At 36.0% G+C, this 19362-nt stretch overlaps 1 protein-coding gene across 2 annotated transcripts in view; it reads left to right on the top strand.

Annotated features, from left to right (window-relative positions):
• The window catches only part of itgbl1 (integrin, beta-like 1), a 42085-nt gene that overhangs the window by 16826 nt on the left and 5897 nt on the right, over positions 1 to 19362 (top strand). The window contains exons 5-9 of one of the 2 annotated variants that reach the window (XR_006012229.1): positions 616 to 756; positions 4106 to 4246; positions 4834 to 4980; positions 12400 to 12516; positions 18354 to 18523. Coding sequence is in view for 1 of the 2 variants with exons in the window: in XM_042001752.1 (XP_041857686.1) it covers positions 616 to 756; positions 4106 to 4246; positions 4834 to 4980; positions 12400 to 12516; positions 18377 to 18523 (693 nt within the window). In the remaining variant the exon portion in view is untranslated. The remainder of the gene's footprint in view (positions 1 to 615; positions 757 to 4105; positions 4247 to 4833; positions 4981 to 12399; positions 12517 to 18353; positions 18524 to 19362) is intronic. The other variant, XM_042001752.1, reaches the window with a different exon arrangement.

Raw genomic sequence — 19362 nt, 5'->3', positions numbered from 1 at the left:
GTTTTAGGGCATTAGGATGTAGGCTTTCTAGAAAGCTTAGAACTTCCATACATAGGAATATGCCTAAAACTTTGTCCAAAATGGTAGGTTACACTAAAAGAAAAGAAAAGCAATGAATACATGTAAAAAAGAAAATAACAAAAAGGTTTGTACTGGGTAATTATCTGATTTACATCATAAGCAAGCATCACTGTTCAGACTATTATACAAAAATGAAAAGAATTATTTATACCTGTTATGTTACACACTGGAGCTGGGTTATGTAACATACACCACAGTACAATGACCTAATCTATAGGTCTAATGTGGAAAAAAAAACAAGAAAGAATAAAAAATAAGTGCATACTGTATCAATATACAGATGGTGGGAAATTTGAATTCTGGATAAAAAATTGCCTCCATAATTAATTCTAATCTATTTTATAGGGGAAAAGAAAATAGGTCTGATGTTTAGCCAATGCTGATTAAGTATTCAGAGGAATTATAGAATTGTCTCTTAAAATGTTTTATTCTGAATGTGGCAGAATAAACATATTCTAAAAATATCTAAAACCTTAAAACTAGAACTTTGAAATAAGTGAGGATTTGTGAATTGTGTTTTGAATGTGCTTCCAGGCCATGGTCAGTGTTACTGTGGAAACTGTTACTGTGCTGCTGGTTGGCATGGAGACAAATGTGAGTTCCAGTGTGACATCAGCCCATGGGAAAGCAAGCGGAGATGCACATCTCCAGATGGCAAAATCTGCAGCAACAGAGGTCTGTTTACCCACTTCAAAGTCAATACTCACTCTCTAATGTCCTGTTTTAGAGTGAATATTTTTGACTTGACAGTTCTAGTAAATTTTAAGGGGTGTAGTTAAAGAATCAGTCAGAAACATCTTTCATTTATTGAATTATATTTTTCTGATCCTTTTCCAGCTACATTGGCATAAAATTTTGTTTCATAGAAATAGTCAAATATGTACATTATGTAACAAAATGAAATGTGTATATATGTTTATATGTTGTTTCTCTTTTTCCTCTAAAGGTAGTTTCTATCATTGCGTCATATCAGTGCTTCACAAAGTCATAAAATACTGGAATGATGACTGTTGCCCGGAAGGACATTTTTATGTCTGTTAGCTTCAGACCCATTACAACACAGAGCATCACAATAATACTTTCAGTGGAATTATGTTGCTAGGAAACAGGACACAAACATTTTAAATTGGGTAAATTTAATTTCCTGTCTCTTTGTTGGAATCACCAAGACGAGGAAGGACACTTATTCTGCAGCAGTGAAACACTGTGTTCTTTTATAGTCTTGGTTGTTTCAAGTCCTTTGAAGATCTCTGCCTTTTGTTAAATTCTAGCATTATCCAACCTTCTTATCTAGTGAATAACAATGAGGATCAGCAAATAAATCTAGTTTCTAAGCTAATATGGAATTGCAAAGTAGATTTATTCTCTAAAAGTGCAGGCTTTAAGCAGTAAAAATATTCAAAAGGGTAACCCACAGACAATGATGCCTCATATTTAATGTAAAAGATTAAAAAAACAGAAAGGGATCAGGATACAGAGTCTTTTCTCGTGTGTTAGATATAATTTGAATGTCAGCATGCATACCAAGAGATAACCAGGTCAATTCTGCTCTCATTTGATGACTACGGATGAAATAGAGCCAAGGGAAATATGGTGAAAAAAGGGAACCCAGAGATCAGATTGCCTTAAAAAAACATCATGTACTGTAAGTCATCTCAACTTGGCAGACAGGCAGTCAGAGAAATAGCTGCTCTAACTTAACTCAAGTGATCCTGTGGGATTTCAGTAAGTCTCTCTAAAATTAATTACAGTAGACTGGCAAAGGGCTGGCTAAGGAGTAGGGTGAAATGATAGGCTACATGGAAGTCCCATCGCAGAGCTGCGATTTCTGGTTAAGTGCACAACTATCACAGCATGAAGAACTGCAGCATGAAAAACTGTCTGTGGTCTAACAGTCTGCTGTAAACAGCACGGCTTCATGTTTTCTTTAGAAATCCTTTAATACCTTTTTGGTTTAAAAAGTTCTTTTATACAGTTTCATGCATTACATTATCAGCTTGACAATAGTTTAGAATAGAATAGAAATACTTTATTAATCCCTTTGGAGAGTCCTCAGGGAAATTTGGGTACCAGCAGCAATACAACACCAACAGTAAAACAGGACAAGAACAAGACACAATATATACAAGTACAAAGCAAAATAGAGGCAACAAGGTGCAAGAAAAGCACAAATAGAATGCAATAAATAACAATAAGATAAGTTAAATAAGACAATATAAACAAGCACTGCACACAGTAGAGGTGGTACAGATTCCCAGTTCACTATTGCATGTTTATTATTCTACTAAAAAAGAGACACATTAATAACATGTAATCACTAATTAATTGCCTCTATTTTTTCATACATTTGAGCAAGGGGGTAGAGTGCAAACTGACTTTTTTAGCTTTAATGTTGAATTTATTAAGTTAAAGTACATCTTCTTTTTTTTTTGAAAACAACAAATATGCCAACATAGCATAGCAACCTTAAGCAAATGTGCTATATCTGTGATAAAAACATCAGAATTATTGAATTATTAAATACAGTCCAATAGACATAAGGGCATTCATTCATTCCTACTGCCACTTGCCACTGAGGGTGTCAATATAATTGCATGAAATTTATGCATCATTTCCCATCAAAACCGATGCATTAAACTTTAAGAACAAGTTGCACACTTCAACACCGATGTTAGTATCATGCAGGGTTTCTTTTCATTGGCAAACTGTTCACGGTCACGTGACCAAACAGGCTCTGATGTAGCATTGCACCTGCTCATGATGCGATAGAGATAATTTTGCTTTTAGAGCTTCTAACTCAAAAAATAAATAAAAATACAGTGGCTTGGCGAAGGTCTGCGCTCTCTGAGGGCTTCTAGTTGAAGCTGCATTGACTTTAAAAGACTGTGAGAATAAATCCAATATCATGTATAGACAAAGAGATATTTTTACTTTCCGTTCTCATCTCTTTTGCTCATCTTTAACCTTCATCTTCTACAGATTGTGTGATATATGGGTAAAGGATCTGACTGGCAGCACCCAACAGATAATTCTGTTTTATCTCAGCAAACTGTCAAGCTCTGTCTGTGGTATACCTAACCTTCCAACTAGGCATAAAAAAATGTATCAGCTAAGTAATGTTGAAGGGTATTATTTCTTTAAAAAAAAAATTAAAAATCATGCTGATCCTGTAAGCTTTGTGTGTAGGTGGAGGTTGCTCAATGAAGAAAAACAGTAATGATTGAAACAGTAAATTTACTCTCTTATGACCATCTGATTTTTACTGTTAGCAGGACACTTATAAACATTAACTTTTACAGGTACTTCATCTGCTCTGTTGGGGCACACTTGTGACATTTGTGGCTGACAGAAAAATTCATAGGTCTATTAATTCAGGAAACCAAGGTTATGAGGTGGTGAGGGAAACCGAGCATAAGACCATGGGCCAGACATGCGCCAGCCACAGCCCACAGGCTTGCCAGCTGGCCTGCTCCCCTGGGGTTCCCCATGTCCTGTCTCTACTGATAAGATAAAATGGGATTTCCATTGGCTGCAGCACAGCTGACGCCTGGGCTAAGATGTTAAACAAATAAAATGAGGAGAGGCAGACAGATGAAGGAAGAAAAAATGTGACAGTGTTTATCATGTTGGCTGCAGTCTTTCACTCAAGTAAAAAAAAAAAACAGATTTTTGAAAAGATTCTAAAAACATAGACATTTCTATTTTTATTTTTTTATTTATATTGCTTTTCTGTTTGGACTGTACAGAGAAGAAGCCTTTGATATAGAGCACAATATTTTTCAAATAATCACTGTATTATTTACTTCAACTGTTGGACAGTTGAATTACGTTCACCTCATCTATAAAAAGACAATAATCTTGATTTCAATAAATGTCTCCAAATGTGACCTCATTCTATAAATTATTTATTAAGCTCACATTACAAATGGGGAGGCTAGTCAAACATCCTAAACTTGAAAATGCCATGTCAAAGAATAGAATGTAAATTTACAGCATGTGTGTTTGTGTTTGCTGTGGGCATCAGGGACCTGTGTGTGTGGGGAGTGTAACTGTTATGATGTAGATCCCTCTGGTGACTGGGGTGATATTCATGGAGACACGTGCGAGTGTGATGAGAGGAACTGCCACTCAACGTACGATCGATACACAGATGACTTCTGCTCAGGTTAGAATGTATTTTTCTTTCTGTTTTTTTTTTTTTTAATAAAAGAAAAACTAAACAAATCAAATCAATCTGTTACAGATTTATTGTACTAATATTGCTCTTCTTATATAATTGTTGAAACCTATTTTAAGAGATGACTTTCTAAATAATGTTTTGCAGTTTGTAGTTACTGGGTCATCACCTTATGTGTATCTGTACAACAGTTCTGCACACCTCTAACTTCATGATACTTAGTACCAACAGTCCCTTGCTACTCCTAGTACTGAAGTAAACTGCCCATATAACCTAAAAATGAAGTTAGAGTGCATGGTAATGACATTATAATTTTTTCTAAGACATTAATGTGCAAAGTTATATTGATGCTGCAGTTCCGCATAAATTTAATCAGTTACTCTGTCCCTCTGTACTTGGTTGCACCACCTTTTTTTTTTCCATTCAGCTCAAAAACAAACCCAACTCTCCCCCCTAAATGGCATGTTCACATCATTAACAACTTTAACCATCTCTGAGGTTTCTGTTATTTGAATTCTTACCAGGCAAAAACTTGGCTTTGCTTCAGATCTTCCTCCAATTCTTTCTCTTGGCAGGTCATGGCCAGTGTAACTGTGGCAGGTGCGACTGCAAAGAGGGATGGGCAGGGAAGAAGTGCGAGCATCCTCTATCTTGCTCCCTGTCTTTGGAAAGCAGTCTGAAGAAGTGCAGAGGAACATCCAATTTGCCATGCTTCGGACGAGGTACCTGGTTCTTCAGTTGCCATGGTTACTGCAAGGAAGCCTTTATTGTACACTCACCTCTTGGTGTAAGAAGCAATTTATAGTGTTTCAAATCCCTTTTTTCCCATCCTTAAGAGGGCTTAAAAGACATTAGAGCACTCAGAAATCAGATGCTGCTACTTCAATCAAATAATTAGCTCAACCACATCATATACATCTTCTTCTATATATCTTTTTGGTCACATATTATGTCTGATGTGTATATTAAATCTTACTTGGATTAGTACTTAATCGGACCATTTTAGTCAGATTTATTTGTAGATTTAATCAAATTAAACAGCCACTTAAACAGCTTAAATGCAGAATTTAGAACAAAGAATTATACAGAAAGAACTTCTTAAATGGTACAGATATATTAAAATACTCATGTCAAATCTATATTAACTAAGAATCATCCACACACACACACACACACACACACACACATATATATATAAGCAAACTCCCAAAATTCAAGTGGAAACTGATTTGTTTTTTGAGAAATTTCCTGAAATCTATTTATTTACTTTTGGTTTATAAACATTAAAGACAAATGAAAGCATCACAAATTTTTCATTAAGTCAAGTGTAACAGGTTTGCATGTTTACGACATTCAGCTAAACAAATCTTTAGCAATCCTCTGCAACAGTCTTTTCAGACAACAAAGAGCAATGACAAAATCCATCCAGAGTTCAGAAAGCACTCTGTTAAGGCCACTAGCTAATAAGAAACACATTGCACTACTGAGCTGCACCCATGTGTGTTCGGATATATCTCTTGTACCTGTACTGTTTTTCCTGAGGCAGACTTCATATTTCAACTTTGTAGAGCATTGCTTCTTACCGGTACTTTAATTAATTCTGTACTAATCGCTGTTGTCATTTTCTGGAGACAACCTGCCAGTGTCTCTGTATTTCATGAGTGGGTACAGTAAAGCCTGCTGTACTCTGCTGGTCTCTCAGTGATTCAACTTAATAATGCAGGTGGGCGATATCACAAGTACTCAACCTACTTGGTCTCAAAGCTTCCAGATTTGTCAGGGGTTAATGTGAAGCATTGATTTCATATTTCATTTGGCTGTGGGGGAGGTCAGTGGGGAGTCCACAGCTTTTCAACTGCTGCTTTGTTCAGGATGAAAAGCACGGATATATGCACTGTTGTCTATTGTATGTTATTATAGTGGCCACAGATATCCTTCACACCCATGGCTGCTGATTAAATCAGAAACCTGAAACCACACAGGACAAGGCAGCTGCCATGGAGATGACTACATTAGAATAAAGTAAACATCACTGCAGGCCAACAATGCAGCAATGGCAGCAAGTGCAGACTCAAAATGTAGAACTAATTTGGTGTCCTTTTAATATTTAAGTAATACATTACATATTGTGTCAGACAGTGATTTTGACAGCCACAAGCCAATACCAAAGCAAGGTTGAGGACACATGACGCTCCCACTCACATTATGACACAGCAAAGATTAACTTGCGCGGGGAGAGTTAATTAACTTTAATTCTTCCAGCAGTACCTTTAAATTATCTCCAAATGCTGCAACAGAATGGGACTTTAAATTACCATGTGCAATAGAAAAATTAATGGGATTCATGAAAGCCTCTTTTCCAGTGCTAATAGTGTGCATTACCTTCACCTGGCACATTCATGAATTATGGTTTTCTGCTTGTGCCTAAATGAGTAATGTGAGCTAGGAATATAACTGGTAAATACACTGAGAGAATTACAGTTTCAAAAATCTACTAAGGCTAAGAATTTGTAACTATTACATGGAAAAAAAATAAGCATTAAGAGAAGCATTATCTGCAGTCCTACATTTTGCAACATCCACCTATTGTTCTCCACCTCTGTTATTCGTAATAAATCTCTTAACTTGGTACACTGAGGATGGAAACTCTCAGTAAAAACAATGACTTTGGATGCATATGTATGGGTGTATTCATGGTTTCAAATGCATCTTATTATTTACTTCATGTCCATGTAATACACATTTGGTTTAATGTTTGGATATTCAAAACATTTGAAGAGTAATGAATTCATTACATGGCTTTCACTGGCAGAACGTAAAGTAAAGTAAAAGCAGCCAGGGAGCCAGGAAGCAGTTTGGGAGCATAAAGAACAGAGAGAGAGAGTGCAATAGAGAGAAAGAGGGAAAGTGAAGGAGACAGACGTTAAAAATCACTTAGGCATGGATGAAAGCGGCTGGTACAGATGGCAGCTTGAGCGGAAAAGCCTTGAAATTTGAAACAGCAGTTTCTGAGCCTTTTTTCCTGCGAGATGGAGACAGAGACGCTTGTGGATAGCACATTCTTTTTATTCTGGTATTTCCTCAAGGAAACACCTGCTTTCAACATCTTTCTTGCTGATTCTTGGGATTCCTCTCCCTGCTCTCCACAGAGTGGCCTGCAGTAGACATTAACTGTGGGACTCCCAACGTTTTACAGCTGACTTTTCTGCATTACTTCTAACCAGATATTTTACATCATCTGTATTCTGATCACATTATTTACCTTCGAAATTTCTTCCACTTTATTGATTTTTTTTCCACACTATTATTCTTCACCCCTTTGCCTTAATTTTAGGTTACCATCATACAGTCAATACATCCTGTTTGATAAATGCAGCCCTTTGGATATTAATGGGATGGTTTCACTTACACAACAGGAATAAAGCGCAGAGGGGGGAGTGTCATTAGACGTAATTAATTTTTTTGGTATGATGTTGGACTGTCAAAGAATTGAAATAGAAATTGAGACTAAACAAAAAAATAATAAAACAAAATAGAGATATCAAAGTTGCTAGACTGTGATGCTAAGTGATTAACCTTTTCAAAGTCTTTTGGACACTGTTATCAACAGTTTGTACATACATATTTTGCACTTGCGCCCAAATGTTTCTTATTGATCGTAAGAGTTTCCTTTTTTTCAGTTGTCATAATGGACAATAATTTGAAATGTGCATAGACTTTCGGAAGAATTCTCCGAACGTTTCTCCGGTTAGCATTGAAAACCAACACTTAAAAACACTTATAAATACCTGGGCACCCACCCGGATGACAAGCTGTCCTTTGAGCGTCATGTCGACGCTGTGTGCAGGAAGGCTCACCAGCATATGTATTTTTATTGAAAGCTTTGTGGTTTTAATGTTGACAGTACTTTCATGTGAATGTTTTACCCTTGTTTTATTGAATCCCTTTTAACTTTCTCTTTTATCTGTTTGTACGGTTCCCTTCCCCTAAAAAACAAGAACAGATTGCAAGGGATTGTAAGACTGTGTAAGAAAATTGCAGGGATCTCTTTGAATGACCTTTCAGTCCTGTACCACACCAGAGTGTAATGTAAGGCCCATTCAATCCTTGCAGATCAAAGTCACCCCTTGGCTCAGGAATTCCTGCTACTTCCATCAGGGTGCAGGTACATCCTGCCAAGAAGCAAGACTAATAAACATAAATATTCCTTTGTCCCTGCAGCCATCGCCCTGTTGAATAAGCTGAATAAGTAGCTATTTTTCTATTTGTATTTTATTTTTTATCAATATTGTTGTTTGTGTGATTGTGCACTGACTAATTGTTTTACTGCTTGCTGTACAACAAATTACCCCCACGGGATGATAAAGATTCCTTGATCCTTGATCTTTGTAGGTGCAATGAGACTTTTGGTTTTGGTCTTTTAGTTTCAAACCTCTTTGATGAAATGAGTATCACAGCTATTGCTTTGTTTAAGCAGGTTAGTCACCACAGCATCATTTTGGAATGAAGAGCATGCACTTTCAATAATTTTTCAATAAACTTTCTTTTGGTTGAAGCAGTTTTTTCCTTTAAAAAACTTTGAGTTAGCATGTAAATACTTTAATGTGAGGGTTCGATATGTGGCATGCAGTTTACTCTCTAGAGGGATAAACAACAGGATGGAGATGGATTTCTTATTGAGCAGCCTTTACTCTTCTCCACATCTCAACCAATCTACAATCACTGAACACTTCCTCGTTCTCTCCCCCCATGTGACAGTGCTAGCCAATCAGAAACTAGAAGGGGCTAACCTAAGGTAAAACAGAATAGAAACACAGAGGCAGATTCAACAAGTTGTCACTCTTGTTTGAAAATACAACTGAGGAGAGCTAAACCTATGAAGATTACCCTTAAATAGAAATATGTAACTAGTCAATGCCATAACATATATTTAGCACCTTAAAACAAATTAACTATATGAATCTTACAATACTAAAAAAATGAATATTTTAGGGCCTTTCTGTTATAAGTTTTAGTGCATCATCTACTAGAAACTGTATTAGGCTTTCATTTTCATTTTATTAAGTTCTTGTGACAAAGGCCTGTTTGCAGTCTTAATTTTGGCTCCGTATGATGTTTTTCAACACGATTTCCTCATAAACTTTGAATAGACCCCAGACACACAAACACAGACTCTGATGTGGATTGTTTGACGACTGCAGAGATAATCGATAAAGCAGGAGATATATGACATCACCAGTCGCTAGGGTAACTGAGTCCTCAGAGCAGATGGTGGTATGTTGTTTGAGAGGCCGGAAGAAAGATTGTGATAAGTGTATTTGTGTGTACACAACTGATGTGGTCATAAAATGGGACACTGATATGACACCAACAACACATTAGATGATGCTGGCAGTCAAGTGGCTGCCTTATAAATTTTTGTTCCGCACTATTTATTGCCACTAAATCCACTCAGTGAGTCATCAGAATATAAAGCCAGGCAAGTGCACACCACGAATATGATTCAGGTGTTATTTAGTGCCATTATAAACGAAATGTACCCTGCAGGGCAACAAACAGGGAAAATACTCAGAGTGAGAAATGAGTTTGCATAAAATAGATATCAAGCTGCTAAAAAGAGAAAAGGGGGGAAATAAGCATAGGATGGACTCAGTGAACTGGAAAGTCTCTTTTGTGTAATTAATTTCCTTGGTGGCCAGGTTACATGAATCACTTCTGGGTGTTTGGAGGGTGATTAGCTGCTGTATCTTTTATTCTAGTTAGTAAAGCATAGAGCATATAAATTTGAGAAAAAGTAATGCAATGCAAATGAAAAATTATGCAATTTTAAATGAAAAACACCCCTGAATACCATTGCTACTAATGTATAGTTGATGTAAACACAGCCATATGTCATAGTTATTGTTAGTTTATGTAACTATAAGAAAGAAAGACTAAACAACAAATTATTACTTTGTATTAGATTTTATTGTAAGAAGGACTCACCCCCAACAATTGTGCCTGGCCACTTCATTAGCCACCTGCTGCCACAGTTACAGAAACCAAGCATTTATCTGAGCACATGCACTCAGCTTCTGCAAAGTGGAGAAATAAATAAAAATAAAAAATAAAAACAGTTCTTTCAGTTGTAACTTCTACAAATTCCACTCAGAAAAAGTTAGGATAGTATGGAAATTACAAATAAAAAAGGACATTAAAGTTTATTTAATTGCAAAAAGTATGATTTAGGGCTGCACAACACATTGAAAATTTGCAATATAAACATGTCCAATACTTAGATGAAGTGCTCCCTCCTGCATACTCCACAAGTAACTCGCATACAAAGATGCAGAAGTGGAATGCAGCCCTCATTAAAATGCCAGTTATGGACACCATATTATAAAGCATTTGCTTATATACTGAAGATAATATTGTCATTACAAAATTCAACTATGATATTCCATATCATATGTTTGATCCTTTTTGTAGGAGGTACAAGCTTTTTAAATTGTTCTCCAAAAATCTCCCAAAGCTTTACATTTAAATTTTATTTGTCACAATATTGAAAAAAGAACAATAATATAAACAAATGGTATTATTTTAAAAACCATTTTGCCTTGACTACAAAATGCCCTTCAGACAATTCAGTAATATCCTTCCATAAAGCATTTATACAGTACTTGCAAACTTAGTGTGCAGCTGACTTGTATGTGGCCTGAGCTTTATATAGGTCACAATAACAAAAAAACCAAAAGATGCAAACAGTTGTACATTTCTTGGCTTTGTTTATATGAACAGTTTAGTCCCATTGCAGATTGGATAGTCATTCAACTCATATTCATTAAGTGTTTACTGTAGCTGCTTATTTAACTTATGCAATGATAAAGTTTAAATTTGGACCATTCCTCCCAACAAAGATTTAAGTGCTTGGTGGCCCTTCATAATGGCAGGACATTCAACAGGATCAAACCATCATTCTTCCTCCACCATGCTTCACAGGTTGAATGTTTTTTTGTGATTTCAAGTTGTCTTTTACAAACTCTATGACAAACTTGAAATGAGCCATTCATTTCATGTTTTTTTTTTTATTTATTGTTGCTCTAACAACATCTGTTTCCAAGATCCAGTTTAATTGAATCCAGCTCATTGTAATCCAAACGATATACAATTAATTCAGTCAAACTTAGTATATCCAAATAAGTCCAATTTAAATAACTCAATTTATATTGTACCAGTTCATGAGAAGCTGCCTAACACATTCCACTTCTTGCACAGTCCTGAATCCCCTCCACTAAAGGTTTCTTCTTGTGGACTAATGGAAACCCAGATCTTTGGATTTCTTTGTTGTTTGCATCCTTCAGTACTATGTAAAAGTTGCTATTATTGTGACATGATTCACACCACCCTGTCTTTATTAGAACGTGGACTTTTAGATGATCTCTTGTTGAGCTCACACTTTAAATCTCATCCATCTTGAAGTAGTAATTAGCACCTAGGATCACACATTTAATCTGAAACAGATGCAACTGCAAGTTGTTGTTGTTTTTTTTATTTATTTATTTAGATTTTGCTGCAATTATGACTTAGACAACTGCATTTAATACATAATCAACACAGAAATCTTGGAAATTCTTAATTGTTCTGCTTTATCTGCTGACACAATATCTGTATGTGTCCTACAGTTTGCCCAAAATTAATATGAACATGAGCAGCTGGGTAAAATGGTCAGAGAGCAGGTCTGCTGAAAAAACGCCAGTGGTTCAGAACAGATTATGTTTTTCTAATGAGCTTCACCATTAGCCAGCATGCTCACTCCCCAGTAGTATTCTTCACCAACAGCTCACTGATTGAAGTGGGGTAGCAACATCTTGAGGTGGGTGTATGTGTAGCTGTGTAGTCAAAGTGTATGTTTATTAGAGTGACTAATTTCCATGTAAGATTATGAAGATTATGTGGCATTTGTCTACCAGATTGTGTCTAGTTTCAAATTTTACATTTCTAGTATGCAAATCAGACTCCAAAATCACAGACTAAATAGAAAATTTAAGAACTACAAATGATTTGAGACATTTTAATAAATGGAAAATTACCCCCTTCAGTTTTAAAAACACTTTAGCTATGAAAAACTGTTCAGATGTGAGAAAACGTCTCTGTTTTTCTAGGTCAGTGCCAGTGTGGACAGTGTACTTGCCACCCACCTGGGGACAGTCGTGTTCATGGCAAAAACTGTGAGTGCGATGACCGGCAGTGTGAGGACATTAGTGGAGAGGTCTGTGGAGGTGAGAGCACAAACATGCATACACACACACAAGCATACAACAAATACTTGTATCCATTAAGGGCTCTGCATCAGTAACAGGGAATTGACAAAACATAGCAATATTCACAGGTCAAGTCTCATTGTTAAAGCTGTTTTGTGGAGAGGACAAGCGTTTTTAGGCATTTGCTGTACAAATAATGAAACTAATATTCTTTTTCTAGATAACTATTTGTATAAAAACATTATAAAACAGCACACAACTGATGTGACCCTCAGGGGTTATGTCATCCTAACAATGGAATTAAAAATAAAATAATAGAAACAGGGCTGCACAATGATGTAATGATTATCAAAGTTTCTGGTTCAAGAGGAAGCAATAATTTTAGTGGAGGCCTGTGCACTCATACTTTTACCCATTGTGAAACTATGCAAAATAGTTCTGTTCTCATCTATAACCAACTGTCTAAGTAAGTAATGTAAATTGCTTTAAAGCATATAGTTGGAGTCTTGGGTGGATTGTCTTGTTAATTTAAGCCATCTTAGGGACTGAAACTAAAGCAACAGTTAAAGCTCAATTAAAATTGACATTTCCTATTACAAATGCTGCAACTGCCAAAGAGAATATAGGGGAAGAAAGGAAACCAGAGCATGCAAATACCACTTTTATTACACATGAAGGAATGCTATTTTTTAATTAATTCCATTTGATTTGATGTACAGGTGTCTGAATACACATATCATGTGAAAATCTTTTATGCTTTTGATTTTTATATCAAAATTAATTTGCTGTTAAAAAAAGAAAGAAAACATCACACATGAAGTTTTCCTTTTACAACAAGGACCATTGTCTTCACAGGCATATATTTATATAAAAAAGGGGCCTTGGAATCTAAAGCCTTTGCGTTTATTTTTAATTGTACATGTATAGTCTATCTGGTACAATAGAAATATCCCTGTGGTAGTGCCTTCCTGCAAGCTGGGCTTTAGTAATTCAGCTGTAGTCTCATGGAGTTTATAAAAAAAAAAAAAAAAAAAACTGCCAGAAAATACATTTTTAATTTGTGTCCTAAGGAATTTCTTTTTATCTTTTATTTTCTGTTCATGCTTGTATTATGTTTCAAACTTATTTTGGTTTTTAAGTACTGTTTGGTTAGGTTTAGGCTTCCTGTCAATGTGTCCCAAACCCTTGAAAAATTCAGGCAACAATCATCCCAGTGAAAATGCATTAACCCCCCCCACGCAGAAAATAATTCATGTCTATCAGCATACAAACAAGGATTCACATTTTGTGACTATTTCTCATACTGCCATTAGATTGTGTTGTTTAATTTGATAAAAGCCTTTACCATTTTTTATCAGTGGTGCAATGCAGCATCTGAGGTTACACTGTTAAAATCTCTTTAAAGTGGGATGCATTATTTATATGAATGGATTACTTGCTCTCATTGTGTGCTTTGCTGTCCAGAGACAATCCTTCACAAGACGTCTGGGGAGAGCCTGTCTGAGCACCAAACACTAACACAGTGACACACACCAATGCATAATCCTTGCACACCTGCTGTGAGGCTGACAATTTTATACTCACATGCTTGTGGAAATTATTGGGTGTTGAGAGGAGCTGAGAGGCTCTAAACAAGGCATCTAAAGTGGAGAGAGGGGATCAAAAGAAAGAAGCTTTATTGTAAAAGGTTTGTAAGAAACTTTGAAAGGTACAGTGCTGTCAGTGCCCCTGGATGTTTGGGCCTTGCTGCAGACAGCCAAGAAGAGACAAGTGCATATAATTCAGTCCTTCTGTGTTAACAAGCTTGTCAGTCAGCGCAGTCCACATTTGGCTCTTGAGGCTTTTCTCAAAACACAAAGAAAAAGAGGAGAGAGTGGCCAAAATGTTTACTTTACTCACTGGAAATAAGGCCTGTGTTCTTTCTCAGTGCTTAGGAATGAAAAATAAAGATGGCACAGAACCATTAAAAGTACAGGTCATTGAATGGCCACATGAAGCCAGCTTCAAAATTTTTACATGTTAAAATGTATGTTTTTTGACGATTTATAATACATTTATGTTGAAGCATTGCATTAGGGTTTAAATAGAGATATGGTCAATTTTCTTTAATTCCAGTTCTCAGGGGCCACAGCCCTGCAGATTTCCCTGTTCAAACACACCTGATTCAAATTAAATGGATCTCCTCAACAGCTTGTTGTCAAGTTCTGCATAAGCCTGTTAATAATCCAAATTTGAGCAAAGCACTCCCAACCCCAGAAGTGTCCAGCTCTGGTCCTCGAATGTCCTGCAGGTTTTAGATTTTTCCTGCTGCAGCGCTTGAATCAGACCAATAGGTTTACATGATTGGGAGGAACTTGACAACAAGCTGTTCAGGAGAGACATTTCACGTCAATCAGGCGTGTTGGAGCAAGAAACATAAAAAAAAAAAAAAAAACCTGCAGGACTGCAGCCCTTGAGGACTGAAGTTGGACACCCCTGTCCAACACAATAAAATACATAACGTAATCATAACTTTTCTATTTACACTTTCAACAAGTATAGACCAAAATGACATGCAAATGATTAATGAAGGAAGATACATTAGATAGTGAGATATCCACCAAGCAGCTAGCCAATTCAGCTACATTGATATCTATAAAACTTTGCTCTGCTAGATATTTGTGTCCGAATTAGTGATGACTTTCATTTTGCAGTAGATAAGTGCTGATTAGGCAAAGGGACATTTATTGGGAGAGAAGTTTAGATCTTTGTCCCACCCTTACTCAGTTCACCTCTTCCTTCCATTGTTCACAAAGCTGTGTCAAAGTACTCTGGAGCACTGACAGACAGTTGCAAAGAGTTCATAGCTTTACTTTGCAGCAGTTTCACAATTACATCCCCTTCACAGTTAGCACGGTCTCTGAAAGGCAGGTGCAGACTAATTGAATAAGAGCTAGGTTGTCGTACTTTCAAAGCAATTAACCAGTCTCGCAAACTGGCTGATTGAGGCAGCCATTCATGGCTTGCCATAGCTGCCATTCCTGTCCATCTAAGGTGCAGGCTACAGAGCTTTAATTTATAACCTCCTGCCAGCACAATTGCTGCACACAAGCATTTTCAATATACCTCCCACCTCTGCACTTCTTATTGATAAACTTCTACAGCAACAGGAAGAGAGGTGAGGGAGAGATAGAAAGATGAGTAAAGACACAGATATTTTGATGTATAATATTCAGCCATGAAAACCAATAACAAGTGAAGTAAATGGAAATAACCATTAAAATGGTAATGTTCTTCTGGGAAAAATAGGTCAGTCGTGACACATATCAACCTCAGGAATATTTGCAGACTCTGGAAGGTGATGTATTATTCTAATATACAGTGCCAAATACTTAAAATTAACAATAACAGAAATGTTTTGAGAGGAAATGAAACCACAGCATTCAAAATTTGGCTTCCCATACTCGCTGACAGACACTGTCTCAAACTATAAACTGTGGTAAAGCACAACAACGCATTAACCAGGAGGAATAAAATTATATGTTTGAAATGTTTCACAGCACAAAGATCATTTCACAGCTGCATGTATGTCAACACAGCAATGTGGGAAGGTGCTGCATCACCAGATTTTACATTAAATTCCCTCTTCTGCCATGGGAGCTTAAACTTGTATGTTGCAGAAACTCACAATGGCAGGAAGCCAAAAATAGAAAAAAAAGATTTTTGAACAGATAGACAAGTTTTCAAGTCTGAACATCCATGAGATGTCATTAGCAGGCCTCATCATAGCACCTGCCAAAAGACTAAAGCACAAAATGAAAATCTTTCTTCTTTTGATAAATGCAGTCACACTTCTGTCATTAAACATGGATTAAAACGATTACTTTTGCAGGTGACTATATATATTTAATTTATTTGTAAATACAATTACAGTGTAAGAGCTGTGCTCTTCAAGTAAATGTTTAACAATAACATTTTGTGGTTAAGTTGGATATATAAAATGACATTCTCTTACCAGACTAACTGTCTAGGTCAAGAGTGCCCAGGTCCGGTCCTTGAGATCTACTATCCTGCAACTTTTCCAACACATCTGAATCAAACTGCTGAATTCCCCTCATCCACATGTCATTCAGCTCTGCAGAGGCCTTATAACGAGCCATTTATTTGATTCAGGTGTGTTGGAGAAGGGATGCATCTAAAAGTTGCAGGATAGTAGATCTTGAGGACTGGACTTGGGCACTCCTGGTCTTGGTGAAAACAAGCAACTTTGACTTTACTTCAAATATCTTATTTATTTACCCTTTCCATATGGGAAAAGACACCAATCTTTATTCTTTAAACCTCTGCTTATCTTGAATTTGTTCACCTCTTCATAGTTTTTGACTCTTTGATGATGTCATTCCCTGTTTCCTGTAATTGCATTCAATGGTAACTATTGTACTACATTTCTAGCTATCTTCTTTATCATTGTTTAAACAGTATTTTTCCTCTACCTGGACACACAAAACTGTGTCCAAACCTTGGCTGGTGCTGTGTATTTGATTTCCATTTGCTCACACCAACTGCAGCACCAACAGCAGTTTTATGGAATAAATATTTTAGGAGGATGTTTTTTATTTTTTATTTTTTTGTCCAAAAATGCAATGCTCATCTGAACCTGTAATGGTGAGTAATTTACATGTTGTATTTGTGTCAGTTAATCCGCACAAAGACCAACATTGCCAATAAGGGCAAAATGACACCAACTTCATCATGGTGTTAATTAGCAAGCTTTAGAGGAATTAGTGGGCAGTTTATTTATTTATTTATTTGATTACCTTGGAGTCAGGGTTTTTCACTTTGTATGTTGCATTCATGCAGTACTACAAAATAAACTATATATAATATTCGCATGTAAAAGTTGTGATATGTGAATATTTTTCAAATAAGAGATATGCATTGATTATTTTGGTAAGATGCTGTTGGGAAAAGACAATGAACGATCGAAAACATATATGTGCTGTGAAAATTGTTTAGTATAATACAAAGGTCTTTAAAAATCTATAAATCTAATCTAATCTGCTAAAGGAAATAGCTCAGTTAGCATTTTCATTTGTCTGTACTTATCTGTGAATGTGAATCTTAAGTTAGTAAGATAAAATTAGATAAATCTAAACTTAAAAGAGCAAAACGACATCAGCTGTTTGATTAAATAAAACAAACTTTACAAATGGCCCCGCATCAGATTATTAATTGATCACAAAAATGATCGAAATCCTCTGTTCATTGCCAACGCTTAAACTTGGCATCAGATAAACATTCACTCATCCAGTGATGCAACTGCCCCTTCATGATGTCATTTATAGTGATTGAAGACTTTTCCTTTGGACATGAAGGATGGTGTAAGGTTTATAGTGCTTGTCAAAATTCACTGATGCTAAGGACCATTAAAGCATTGCAGCACCCAACTGTTTCTGTCAACCAATTAAATCTCCCTGTTTTCTCAAGTGTGTGTGTGTGTGTGTGTGTTTCCTGTGATTTCCATTCTTAGCTTTTCATCTCTCTATGAAGCACTGGAGATTTATTAAGTGCAGGACAAGACCAGTGATGACAGTTCCTTTTATGTCCCCAGGAGAAATACAATAAGTTGCTGCGTCTCTCTCATCTCCCTGCAGCTCTGTCTCCTTGTACTGCCTATTAGTGTCAAGGTTCAATGTTTGCACTGTCAACTCTTTGTATTTATTGGCTTCATAGCTACCTTTTTGCTCTTCAGTTGTATTTCTTTTTACTTCGGCTCTCTGTGAATGCTTTATATATAAATATTTTTTTTTATATTTTATTTCGTTTGCTGTGTTTTCTCATGGCCTTGCACCATATTCTGTCTCCTTTAAATAAAGGCCCTTCTGCCCTCCACCGCCAGGTCACGGTTACTGTTCGTGTGGACGGTGCATCTGTGAGGAGGGCTGGTTTGGGAAGCTGTGCCAGTTTCCCAGGTCTTGTGATGTGAGCGATGAACAGAGCAAGGAGCGTTGTGAGACCTCTGATGGAGTCATATGCAGTGGAAAAGGTGAACAAACTTGCTGCTCCTCAAACAGTCTAGATCTGCATATATGACTTTTTATATAACTATCAATGATCAGTTCAAACCATGTATATTTCTAATAAAGAGTTTACCTATAAAGTATAAAGATTATTAATAAGAAAGGTTGTAAAACAGGTGTTTCAAAAGAATACAGTATGATTTATACATATTAATTAACTACTTTCATTAATATCTATTCACAAAAAGCAACTAAAATATATAAATACAATTTTATTCCTGCACTCAGTCAGATTTTTTTTAAATTATTCTGTTTTTTTTAAATAATATTGACCATGCCATATTCTGTAAATTTAGCTTAAGAATTTCACATAATTTAAAAGAAAACTGAAAGAACACATTTCTATTCATATACATTAAAGCAGGACAGTGTGTAAACCTTAATCAGTCTAAAATCTCAGACCACATATTTTAAGAATTTAGTTATAATATCTGAGGTAGTACAGTCTGATTTTAAGAAGTAAATAATCTTATATATTCTTTCTTAAGTGTATCTTATCAATGATAAGAAAAAAATATCAATGTTTTATTGATATTTACAAGTTGGATTGATACCATAAGCTTGTTGATAATAATAATGTATTGTTATGCCTCTATATCTAATAGTATATATTAAATTTGCACCTTGCAAGACCCTGTGTACAAAGCTTCTATAAAACATCAATTTAAAAACAACAGTTTTAGCATTGCAATAATTTCCCCAGTTTCATTTTGTCTGGGACATTTTCTAAAAGGCACATTAATAATACATATAATTGCAATGGTGCTCAAAATATTTTTTGATAGGACTTCTGTGCTTATTGTGT

This window comes from Melanotaenia boesemani, chromosome 12 (genome assembly GCF_017639745.1).
Source record: "Melanotaenia boesemani isolate fMelBoe1 chromosome 12, fMelBoe1.pri, whole genome shotgun sequence".
Taxonomy (NCBI): Eukaryota; Metazoa; Chordata; class Actinopteri; order Atheriniformes; family Melanotaeniidae; genus Melanotaenia; species Melanotaenia boesemani.
The sequence above is the reverse complement of the archived record's forward strand: the minus strand, read 5'-3'. Positions and strand labels throughout refer to the sequence as shown.